The sequence below is a fragment of the Cotesia typhae genome, unplaced genomic scaffold (genome assembly GCF_013202065.1).
Source record: "Cotesia typhae breed Kobodo isofemale line unplaced genomic scaffold, CoteBio_Ctyphae scaffold_152, whole genome shotgun sequence".
Taxonomy (NCBI): Eukaryota; Metazoa; Arthropoda; class Insecta; order Hymenoptera; family Braconidae; genus Cotesia; species Cotesia typhae.
Genome location: NW_027423776.1, coordinates 8,830,721 through 8,844,263, shown reverse-complemented (window position 1 = coordinate 8,844,263; position 13,543 = coordinate 8,830,721). Strand labels below are relative to the sequence as shown.

At 30.5% G+C, this 13,543-nt stretch overlaps 1 protein-coding gene across 2 annotated transcripts in view; it reads right to left on the bottom strand.

The window, feature by feature from the left end:
• The window catches only part of Nlg3 (Neuroligin 3), a 156,097-nt gene that overhangs the window by 30,335 nt on the left and 112,219 nt on the right, over positions 1–13,543 (bottom strand). For both annotated transcript variants that reach the window (XM_074255842.1, XM_074255843.1), the window contains exon 3: positions 113–271. In XM_074255842.1, coding sequence (XP_074111943.1) covers positions 113–271 — 159 coding nt within the window. The remainder of the gene's footprint in view (positions 1–112; positions 272–13,543) is intronic.

The following is a 13,543-nucleotide window of genomic DNA, read 5'->3' as shown; positions in this document are numbered from 1 at the left end:
TATATTAATGGGTTAGTTATATAAAATAGAGCAAAAGCCAAAAAATGGAGTAAGTATCAAAAATAGTGGAATAAAATAAGATGATTAATGAAGAGTCGGCAAGATACTTTACCTAAAATGCCAAGCCGGTAGTTGATGGTGACGACGACGACACCACCATAACTTGCAAGCACACTGCCGTCGTAAGGATTACCGCTGCTCCATTCGTAGCTTTCGCCGTGGACAAAGACGATCACGGGATATCTGCGGTTGGCGCCGTCTCGGGCGCCAGCTGAAATCAATAAAAATTATTTATGATTGATGTTTTTCTCAACGGTGCATTTTACCGGTTATAATAAGACTATCACATCATTATCTCTTTTATGGAGACATATCTTTCATCAAATTCCTCGGGTCATAAAATTTACGATGGGATTTTCGAGTGATAGAATTATTAAAGAGCTTGTCATCAAAATTTTTGACAAAATAAATTTTAAATTAAATTTTTTAGAGTATAAAAAATTTTACAGATTTTTTATTTTGGAAAAACTAGATTTTAATTTAATAAGATAAAAATATTAAAAAATAATTATTCATCCTAATTGTTCATATTATTTTTTACCTAAACGATGTAATAAAAATTAATGTTACTTTTTTATATTTTTTTTTTGACTTTGTATTTTTAAATGATTATTAAAAAAATTGTAATTAAATGAAAAATTGCGGGAAACTCAATAAAAAATTAACAGACAACACATTTTTCACAACATTAAATTTAAAATTGATTAAATTTTTATAAGACACATAGTTGATGAAGAAAAATCGACTAATAACCTCGGAACACAATCGATCATTAATACTACTCAATAAATATATATAGAATAAAAAGATCAAAGTATATCAGAGAGCTATGAATGAAAATGTATATAAAAAATTCAATAAACTTCGGACGTCTTGTAAAGTTTATGAAACACAACAACAACTGAATAATTTCTCCTCTCGCACTAGCATCACGATTTCTATAGAAGCAGGATATAGTATACATGTATATATATTTTTCCGTGAAATATATATCGCAATATTTTTCTTGATACTTACATACGAACATACCAATACATCTACACGTGGTGATAGATAGGATGTTAAATTGGATTCAACGGGTAGCATGGAAGCGATGGGAAACAAATAAAAACCAAAGAGTAGAGACAGACCTGAAAGATAAACAAAAAGCTTAAAAAATACGAGGGAGTCTTGTCTTCGTCAATTCGCGATTCTTCTTTAATTCATCAAGATTGATATTTTACGATAAAAAAATAGGTTGATAAAAATAAAAAAAGTAAAATAAAAGAAGCAAAAAAAGAAGAAGAAGAAGAAGAAGAAGAAGAAGAAGAAGAAGAAGAAGAAGAAGAAGAAGAAGAATGAGAAAGTAGTCAAAGGATGATGGGCAAAATGAAACTGGACAAAAAGTTCTCGATTTGAGCGCAAGAAATGTAGGAAGTTTCTAGGAGTGGCGTCGAGAACAATTTAATTTATTTGGCTCACTCTTGGCTCCTCCCTCTCTTTCTCACTCACTTAACTCCCGCATCTCTAGCTGCCTTTTTTTCTTATACCCCGAACAGTTGAATGAAACTGTTTGTTCTGTTAAAACAGCATATTTGCCTTTTGGCAACTGGCAAAAAATCATAATGCACTTGAGACGTAATTGCTGAAATATTGAACTGAATCCCCAAGGCGTAAATTCTGAGCTCAAGTTCCCGGTTACGAGTCAAGGGTTCAACCACCTTCACATTTTGCATGAAATAAAATTTTTATATTGCCATAAATACTCTGATCTGTTCATAATGGTTTAATCAGGCTTCAAATAGAAATAAAAATCATTTTTTAATTAATACCAAATTTTAACATGTTTTATTGAACGAAATTTGGTTTAGTTATTAATTATTAATTTAATAATGTAATTATACAATAAAATAATTGATTAAATTAAAAACCAATGACAGACAAGCTCCTTAAAATAAAAAAAAAAATTTTGTATTAAAAATTTATAACACCTCAGAGTTAACTCTCTAGAAGCGAGACGATAAAGCGATCATGCGCCATCTGTTGAATAATTTTAAAACTACTTCTGATCAACATATTATATATGGACTTATAAGACTATAATAGCCACATACGAGTCCTATAATTAATAAGGGTAATTTTAAATTGATCAAATAAATTAACACTTTAAATTCACTCTCGATTTTTTTACAGTACGGACCTATCAAAAATAGTTCACATTGTGCGCATTTGAACATAATCTTTGGCATGATAGGGATAGTCAATATCGTCTAATAATTTGCCTGTGTATAAATTTCCAGGTACCGCTTCAAGCGATTAAATTAATTTGTCGTACACATAGTGGGATGGTACATCGATAGGGGGTTTACCCCAAATATCGATAATTAAATAGGTAGAGCCGGTAATGAGTGTCGACTGTAATCACCGAATTTCCCCACTTGAAATTCAATCTGATGAGTTGAAATTTCCGGTTGCCGGTAAATAAAATACTTCTGTCCAAATATATAGCATATGTCATAGGTGATTATGTGTGTGTGTGTGTTTTATAATTTGCGAGGTATCTTTTAGTTCTTACAGTTATAGGTAGTTCAAATAAGCCTCATGTAGACCAGACCGTTGATGAAAAGGCAGACGGTAGACGGGTTCTTTGTAAAAACTGAGGATGCGACGAGCATTACAACTTGAGAATTATAAATATTTTCATCAGACTCCGGGATTATTACATGGATGTTTATGAATAGAAAAAGACGCAGACAGGTTGCTTTTTTTGGAATAATTTTTTTATATAATTTTTCTAGAATAAGAAATTCCAGACTTTCTTTTTTTTAGGGACACATCATAACCTTAGATAAAAAAAAATAAAAAAAAATAAAAAAATAAATCCTGGATAAAAAAAAATAAAAAAAGTAGGTGAAAATTTGGGAATACTAATAAAATTTTTACAATAATATTTGAAGTTCAAATTTATAATTTTATAAATTGATTATAAAACTCGTGAATTTCTTTAACTCTACCCGCAGACAATAAATAAATAAATAAATAATTTTTCCAAGCGGTAATTATAAATTATCCGCCGTTGGATTGTTAACCGCGGAGGTAAAAATGAAATATATAAAGAGCAAAGCAAAATATTTTGGCGAGTGGGATGGAAAGAGTGATATGCGATAGAACGGCCGCGACGTGGGGGATTAATGCGGCATCTGTACTAATTAAAACCGAGTACAAGCGGCGAGGCCGTTGGGTACATCAATTGAGGTTTAGTATGCTAATACACGAGCGAACCGTATTATGGTAGAACGAACGCAGGTCATAACTCAACGAAACGTATATACAACGTCACCATCGCGTTTACGTTGTATATACCCGCGATAGCAAACCGTTCTCTGCCGCATCAACTTCGCTAACTGCACTACTAAACTATACAATACTACTGTACTTCACAATACAATACAATACTATACTGTACTGCACTACACAATAATTCTCAATGTAGTCGGGCTACAACCTACAACTACATTTAAACTACGGATTACCAGAGATTGTCGAGTGGTTTGCACGTGTTGTACGACCCTGTTACGCTATCATATCACTCAGGTATATTGTATATATGACAGTCACAGACTTTCTACCGCCATTTCGGACATAAACTTAACACACGTCGGGATCTGCTTCTGCTGTAATACACTTTTAATTCAATATCAACACATGCATGCGGGTGGAGCTGGAGATAAATTCGTCGATACTATCTTCAGAGTGCATTATAATTTACTAAAGAGGAAAATTAATGAAATAATCAACTATTATTTTTTTTTATGAGAAATTTACAATCTTACACACAGAAAAAAATTTACTTGAATCAAGTCATTAATTTTTTTGATTTGAATAGAAAATTCTTAAACTAAGAAATTTTTTTTTTTCAGTGCACGAAAAATAAAAAAAACTACTTAATGATTAAAGAGAAATATTCTCTAACAAAATTACTTTGAGGAAAACCTTTTAGTCTTAAACCAAGATAGTTTATTTTATTAGTGTGATTGTAATCTTCTTTAGTCACCAATTTTATTGAGCCAAACACTGAATATTTTAATAATATTTAAAGTGATTAATTTTGAATCCTATAAATGTACAATGAAAAAAAAAATTAGTTTAATTGTTTTTTTCGATAAATATTATTTTTTTTAAGCATAGTCAATTAACAAATAATTCATGACTGAAAATTTGTCAGTGGAATTCATGTTAAGAATTTTCCTTACCGTAGTCGGTAATCGGCAGTCTCTCATTACACGGTAATTCGTAGCCTGAATTTAAGAATAGTAAAATAAATTTGAATTGACAAGAGCTGCAGTGGCGAAAAGGTAACGCGCCAGAACGGTGTAGGCCTACACGATTCTATTCGATGATTGCTTTCTTGTCTCTTTTCCATCTAATCGCACAGCCCCCGGGGAAAACAATCGTCTGAGGAACCGTCGTAGAATCCACCGAGGGGTGTGTTGGTTCTTTGTAATCCGTGTGCTTATGTGTTCCTGGACTTGATACACTCTCTAGGCTTCCGGAAATCTGGAGTTCTCGGTTCGAATCCGAGCTGCGGTAATTTTTTTTACAATATTTTTTCAATGTTTTTCTCTTAATTTAATAATTTTTCTTCTTGAAATTTTTTTTTTTAGCAAAGAGAAATTTTCAGAGTTTAATTTCTTCAAGAGATTTTTTTATTCGAACCCTTGAGAAAGAAATTGTTGGGTAAAATATCGACCATTATTAATTTAAATAAAATAGCTTAATGCTAACGTAAATAAATTATCATTATTTTTTATTATTATTAATTTTTTCTCTCAATTCTATTTATTTTAGTTTATTGATTCTGTTTATGAATTTTTTAAATTTATTCGAATTTAATATCAAAGCAAAAGTGAAACCTTCAACAAAATATTCTTTTAGAATCAAGTATTTATTTTTCAGTGCAAAAATCCCATAAAGACACTGTAAAAAATTTTTTTTAGAAGCTCACAAAAGAAAAAAAATTTTTTTCAATTCGTTCGTAATTCATTTAAGTTTATAATAATTCTCAAATGAAGAATAAAATTTTTTTTTCGATTGTCTTTATAATGTTTACAACTTCGAAAATTCTCTTTTTCTTTTCACATCACTTGAGGTTCTAAGATTAATGTCTTATTCTTTACAAAGAAAAAGGAGCCAAAGGCAGAGGAGGTTGTTTTAACGCTGAATAAATTTTCGGAAGCTAATGTCAATATTTAAAAGGTTGAAGTGTTGAAACAGTTTCCGGAAACTGATGCTGCTGCTGTTCTCAGTTAACTAGAACGGCATTTTACATATTCATAAGATACTTGAATATATATTTAGTTTGATCGAGGGAAACAACAAACGAGCATACATATATCGAGTGTATAGTGTGTAGTATTATATGTTGTATGTAGTAATGCAAGTAAACCCTCCGAGGATGCTCGTTCATTTCACAAGATGCCGCGACAACCGCATATAGATATTATATCGACATATCATCAAACTCAAAACTACTCCACATATGTAATGTACACATGCTCGACCTGACAAACATACATTCTATATATTATGTGATCGATGTATATATAATGTGCGGTGTAGTGGTGAGAAATACTATCGGTTTTATAATGCATTGGCTAGTCACTAATTCACTGACGGAAAACTAATTTTACCTGCACAGTGCGCAAACTTGAATTTGAATGAATATAATTTATATAAATATACTATATTTTAACGCGCCAGTTAATTTACTTTAAAAATACGTATTTGTATACAGAAAAAAAAATTAAATTGAATTGAATCAAGAGAAAAATTCTTGAATAAAAAAAAAAACAATTTTGAAAAGTTTCATGGTCTTGAATGAGTAAGAGATATTATTTAAAATATTACAACGATAATATCGTAATCGAAGATCAGACTTTCAATACGGTCACTTTGATAATTTTAAAATTTACGATGTTACACCGTAAAAATTCCAATATTTACTACTTTTATAGGCATTTTTACGATGTAAGTTCATAAATTTAAAAATGTAGAATTATCAAAGTGACCTATCGAAAGTCTAGAACATATAGAAAAAATTCGTTGTCTTCCTCAAAATTTTTGTTAACAAGAATAATATTTTCCAACCAAGATATCTTTTTTTTTTTTTTAAGTATCTCTTTCAAGATAAAGTCTTCTTTGTGTATGATTATTAATGTTCCTCTTCAGCAATTGTTAATTAAGCCAAGCTGATCCAATTTCATAAAGAATTTACACCACAGTCAGATCGTTATCCTTATTAATGAGATGTATCATCATTGCCTTCTCACTTGATTAAACAATGTAGGACATCCAAGCATACATTGTATTCCAGTACCGTATATTACAGATATGATAATGGCCTCTAAAAAGTCTATAATATTTTTATCACACGGTTATTCTAGCATGAAAAGCCATTACTAATTTAAAACCGCATTCAGCTTTACTTGAGCTAGTACTTGAAGCTTAAATTTAATATTTGACATAAAAGCCGCCGTTAAACCAAAAGATATAAGACTAGATCTTCACTTCAATTGTTAAAATTGCATACAAGCATAGCAATAAATTTATAAGTGGTATATAGGTTAATATTTAATTTTAGTTGTAGAATTGTTTTACGACCAAGTACATCCACATTGCATTTATTTATATTGATAAATATGCAACCGCGCTCGTGGAATATGGCTAAGTTTAATGTATATAAAATCGGGGAAAATACAGAGAGGCTGGTAGAGAAAGATCAGGGGGAGGGGGTGAAGAAGTAAAGAAAAGCATTAGGTTTGATTTCCCCAGACGGATAACATTCCCGATGAATTTATCTCAACGGAAATATCAACAAAATTATTTTCTCCAATAGACGTTCACCTCATGGGATATCTCGTGCGCCGAATGTTCGATACTCTGGGTTATGGGCTTAAGAGTATATTATTGACAGTAATAATAATAATGATCCTCATTTTAAATAATGGTCTATTAGAGCTAATATTTTAGACTTTATTTCCTGAGGTTAATTTATCATTTTATACTTTACTAATTAATTAATAATAATAACAGTAAGAAAGTGATTAGTATAAATTAAAGTAAGTGAGCTTAATATTTTTTTTTATAAATTTATTATAATTAAGCTTTTATAAAATTAAGCTTCAATATACTGTACAGAAAAATAAATTTCTTGCACTAAGAAAATTTTAAGCAAGACAAAAATTATTTTAAAGTAAGAAAAAATTTTCTTGGCTCAAGAAATTTTGACTTCGTTCAAATTTTAAATCTTTCTTAATATTTTCTTGAGCCAAGAAAATGTACACTCCAGTCAAGAATTTTTTTTTCCGTGTGCCAAATGTTTACACTGAAAAAAAAAATTAATTTAAATAAAAAAAAATTTTTTTTAACTAAAAAAATTATGTTAGAGTTTCACTGTCTTAAAAAAGACGAAAAATTTTTAAACTAAGATATTAAAGCTTGTTAAAATAACAATATTGAAATAGTGTAAAAATGTATCGACATGAGTTTTATGTATATATTTTTTTTTCAGTGTAAATATAAATATTCTATAAAAATTAATGTTATGAGAACGTGAACTTGTCAACTTTGACAAGTATATGGAATGAGTTATGTATGCATTTAGATAACTAATCCACAAAAACATAAATCGTTTATCTGATCTCGTTCTACCCGTCCAAAAGTATCGCACGATTTATATCCCGACATCGAACTTTGATAAGTTTAAAATTGAATCTGAAAAATTTCGTAACGGGTGCCCGACCACGTTTTATATGTATCTCAAGTTTAGCTCACTTGAGACACGTTAAGTGTTTTGTTGTTTTTTTATTTTTAACCTTATTTTTTATTTAAACTTTTCCGAAATTATAAGTTGGTATTTAATTTTTAAAAGTTTGCAGATTGATAAAAAAATAAAATGATGCAGTTTTAGTTACGATCTGGTTGAATTATCTTTTAAAAATTAATGTGTCATCAGGAAAGCAATATGACTGTATTATACCAATCGAAAGCTTTTAACCTCGTAGTATCAATATCAATCGATAATCGGGTTGTGTTGAGCAGTTAATGCACTCAGAGACACTTAATTATAATTTACATCAGAATATAGAAACAGTCACTTTGTTTTATTACGTTATCATTATTATTATTATTATTATTATTATTATTATTATTATTACCTATATAATTAAGAAAATAAAAAAATGTTATCTCCGATGTATTTATACGATAAAATCATTGGAAAGATCTTGACCTAAATTAGTGCCTTTTGAATGTTTTGTATACTTTTCCGAGATAGTTATAAATAGAAGAGAATTTTAAGCTAGATAAAATTTTCTTATTTATTTATTTATTTTGCTTTGTAGAGGTCAATGTAATTATATTTTAAATTGTAATCCATGTATGGTATTAATTATATTAAATCCCTGATTAAATAAAATAATTTGATATTAAAACAAATGATTAACTTTCTTACTATTTGTAATTTTATCAAATCATGTAAATCATTTTAAATAATATCTCTTACAGGCTTTGGCATAAATGAATAAATAATCAAATCTAACTTCATCTAACTTTAAGAATTCTCTAATAATTTTTTTCAAGCGCGCCAAAAGAAGTATAACTTCAAAAAAAATTTGTTTTCTTCAAAATAATTTCCATAGAAAAAAAATTATTTTCCTTGTATGTAGGGGAGAGTGGGGCAAGACGGCCCACCTCAAAAATTCACCAAAAATTTATTTTTCTAATGTTTTTTTAGCATATTTTGGAGGTGGGCCATCTTGCCCCCCCCAAAAAAAAATTTTTTTTTTGGAATTTTCGAAAAATTCCGGTGAATTGAGTCAAAGTTGGACGAGAGTAAATCCACTTAATAGTAGAAAGCCACAAAAAATAAAAAGTAGCTTAGGTGGGCCGTCTTGCCCCACCCTCCCCTATTTCCTAATTCCAAGAGGAATTCAAAACCACATTTTGCATGGTTAAAATTTTAAATAAAATTATACGATATGTAAATCGTAAAATTACCCTCAAGAGAATCTACGAGCTCTTATCTTTTGATCAACGTAATATTTGTTAGTTACATAATTGGATATGCAGATGATCCCTCTACTTGTCTTGTTAAATGAATCCCAGAATCTTTTGTAAAAAAAAGCTGCAAAAGTGTCGCGCTTAGCCCACTACAACTATATGAATATATATTTCAGACCATTAGCTGGCGCCCACTTTACGAACAAAGTGCCCCGGTACATATTCGACATTAAACGCGGATAATGAGCTGTAGAAAAGGGTGTATATAATATAATAATATAATAGCAGCAGAAGATCCAACCGGGCTGTGTGGGGAGGTGTAATGTAATGTAGTGTAGTGTTGAGTTTAATATAGTGGCGCTTTGGTTGGCGGGCTACAAGAGCTCAAGCTGTTAGTCGAAAGTGAGAGAAGGAGGAGAAGAGCAGACAGAAGTCTGATGAAGTATGTACATGTATATTTCAGTGTGCTTCCTCTCATTTCACTATCTTGAGCGGTGAAATTTATCTGGAGGTATCTCCGTATAGGTATCTTGTCGACTGGAAACATCCGGCCAGCTAGGAGTGTACCACTCAGCGGTTTCTGCTATTACGCGACGAGATGAGTTCTCGGTTAAGGGAATCAAGAAAACTCAATTTATTTCTATTTCAATGGACGCTCTGGAAATTAATCAAAATATTTTCAACGGATTTAATTATTCATTAAATCCCTGATTGATACTATTTAAAAGTCAATACCGGTTGTTAATATTTAACAGATCATTTTTCAAGCAACCGCACGGTGAATGACCCACTTTTAGCTTTTAAGTGATTGCAGACACTGTTTTATTCAAATAATTGGCTATTTCTTATTTTCTTTACACTGTAAAAGATTTGTTGGATGGCTTTTAATTGATTTAATTTTTCAAGAGTAAATTTTTTTTTTTTTTTTTTTTTATTAAATAAAAATAAAAAGAAAGTTATTATTTGTTTTAAAATTATAAAATGCGAATTAATTAATGAATTGTTGGGATTAATTATCAGAATCAATAATTCTTAGCAGTCTTGCAAAATATTGAATAGTACTTTACGATAAAAATTTTTTTATCTTTTAGAAAAGTATAAACATTAACTGTTCCGAACAAAAAAAAATCTGTAACTAAAAAAAAAATAAAATTTTAGATAGCAGGCTCTCGAACTATATAGTGGCAGAAGCAGTAGCAGCAGTGAAATGCAATAAAAGATAGAATGCGCAGAGATGACCATCGGCATGTAATTTGTTGTGGGATCTATCGAGGATTGTGAACAATAAACGATGCATGTCGAGCAGAACAGCAACGGTCTAGTGTGCATAGAAACATCCAATCGTCTAGCATCGAACTGTTATACTGTAAAACCGATGATAGTGTTACGAATTGGAATTCTACGGCTCTATTACTCCTCATGCGGAATAGAGCAGGGAACATACACACCCGCATTCTTGAGGATTTATCTTATTGTGCAACACACAGGAATAAACTTTTGCAAACAGTGTATTTGCGAAGTGGAAAACGGACAAACAGAACGAACAGGAGTTTAAGTTGTGCTTAGAGGACCCGCAAGCTATACTTGCGGAAAGGACGTGCTCTGTTTCTTTTTTTTTTTTATCTTGAGAGGGAGCATGAGTATGCTCGTAAAATTTTTCTCAAAAATAATTTTTTTATTCTATTAAGAAGCTTATCTGTCATCAGTTTCCAGTTTAATTAATTACTCAACGGATTTTTGGACAATAAAAAATGTTAATTAACGTAAAAAATATTTGAAAAAAAAAATAAATTCAAAAATATTATCAGATAATGTATAAACATAAAATTTTCTGTTCATAAATGAACCCATCAGACTGCGGAATATTTTTTTTTTTTTTTTGCGAAAGTAGAAATGGCTACAAAGAACTTGGAGAATAAGACCAGATAGTATTTATATTCATTAAATATGATTCAATGGGAAGCCTGATAGATGTTCCGTCTTGGGTAAACCACTAGGGTTAACTACCGAAGAGAATACTTGCCTTTTGATAAACTGTGATATGGTTTATTGTGCTGGAGAGTATACAGGGACTTTGACCCAAAGCTGGTTGCTTTTACCGGCAATCAATAGTGTAATACTCTGTAGATGTACAAGTTGTGTGCATTTATATGTATATATACAGTGGGTTGTAAGTTTGCGCTCACCCTTCAGCAACAGACTATCTGACTTACAGATAGCAAGTCTTTGAGGAGCTCTGAGATGCATCCCCGAGGAATTTAATAGAACGCATCGCTTTCAAACTCTAAATTGATTCTCAACGGCTTCTGTTACAACTCCATGTCTGTGTCTATGCATCGTTTCGGTAACGAAGGATGTGTTTTTGAGAATTAGTTACCTTCAATTTGATAATTAGACGGAACTTTGGGGCTCAAGATTAGATAATTAAAATTTAAAATAAAAATACAATATTTTTACATCTTATCTGTAATTTCTTTGAATTTTTACATGTGAAATTTTTTTCGTAATAATTTAATAGTTATATAATAAACTAAAAAATGATTAGATGTCTGTTAATTATATTACCATGTTTTAATCGTCCTTATTAGGAAGTATCATACTTAAAACACTATTGCAAGAGCGTAAAAAATAAAATAAAAAATTCAGTCTCTCGGGAAATGGAGCACTTAAGTCTGACGTCATTGGTTAACAGGAAATAAATTTAATCGTTTACTATAAACCGAGATGCAGCTATTTAATTGACTCTTAAGTTGATTAATATACCACTGGAAACTCGATAAAATTAAAGTAAGAGAAAGAGAAATTCGATGAACAGATGAAGAGATTGAGTACGGGCAAGTCAATAAACCAGATGAATGAAGGTCGAGTTAGATAGATCCACATTTACAATCTCTTTCGGTCTATAGACGATAGACGTATGTATCTACATCAATCTAGAGGAATACGACAAATCACGATGGACACTGTAAATAGGAAATAAATTCAATCAGTCCTAGCCTTTTAACCGATCGCCCACAAACTGGATTTATTTTACTTATAAATATGTTCATCTAGGAAATGTTGATCAAGCTGAAACTGTATTCAAATTCTCAGGGATGTTAGATGATGATAGAGTATTGAAAAAAAAAGTACGGATAAAAAATAATAGTTATTTTTATTATGCTAGATAGTAAATACAGGATTTGTTTAATTGAAAAATTTTCTGACCTGATATTTGTAAATAATTTTAAAAAATTGGCTATATATGACTTGGTATGTCCATATTAGACCTTAAATGGTCATGTGTCTCCATATATAATTTTTAAGCTGAAGATAGTGTTGAAAATTTCCGACAGATGGCGCATGATCGCTAAATTTTTTCCTTAGAAGAGAGTTAAGTATGAGATCTTAAGTAATGAAATAAAAATTATTATTTTGAATTTTTTAGGGAGATTATCTGATTGGATTTCAATTAAATCTACTATAAAACCAATTTTTGATGATTAGAAAATGTCAATTAATCATTTAAGTTCTAGAAATAATAATAAATTATTATTTTATTATCATTAGACATAAAAATTGGCCACAACAAAAAATATTTAAACAGCTGTCAATAGACTTATGACTAAAAAAATTTCGATACCATCTAACAAAGTAATGATTACCATTCTAAATTGAAAAGATAACTATCCTCTTTTCTCCGTGTAAGTTTAAAAAGTTTTTTTCCATAAAATACGCTTGAACATCCTCGAAATTTTTTTCATTTACTCAACTTTGAATATGAATATAAATCTAAAAAAAAAAGTTGTCAGCACTTGAACTTTCCGGACATGTTTTTTTCGTAAAAATAAACATCACGTCAAATTCATCGAGTATCTGAATATTAAAAAAAAAAAATAAGTAAATAAAAAAAAATATTCTGGCGAAAATTGAATAGAATATTCTAATTTATACGAGATGTTGAAAGTTTATTTAATTAAAGTGACAACGCGAGATGAAAGGCAAAAAAGGCGGATCTTTTTCAGCGGAGAGTATTCAGAATTTATTCTCAACTCACCTGAATCCCATCCGTCACGTTAAATCTTTCATACGAGGAAATATGAGTCAAGGCAGTTTTACTCACGTGTGATAGCGTTCCTTCTTTGTCGAAGGAGATATGTACATAGAAATAGAAGAGTATTTATGTACAGAGAGGAGTACAGAGTACAGAGAATCAGAGAGTAAAACGAGAGAAATAAATGGACTAATGGGTAGAGGAAATAGTATTGCATTTGCCATCAGAGAGCATACGAAAAGCTTAATCCATAACACGATGTGATGCTCACTGGTGTACTCTACGGTTTTACAGGGTGTTACACCCTAACGTTACCCCGCTAAATTATTTAATTTGACACCACTCTCGTAGCAAGAGTCTCTACACGTTTAAGTACGTGGGCACGTATGTAGCTAGATCTGTATCTCGTAT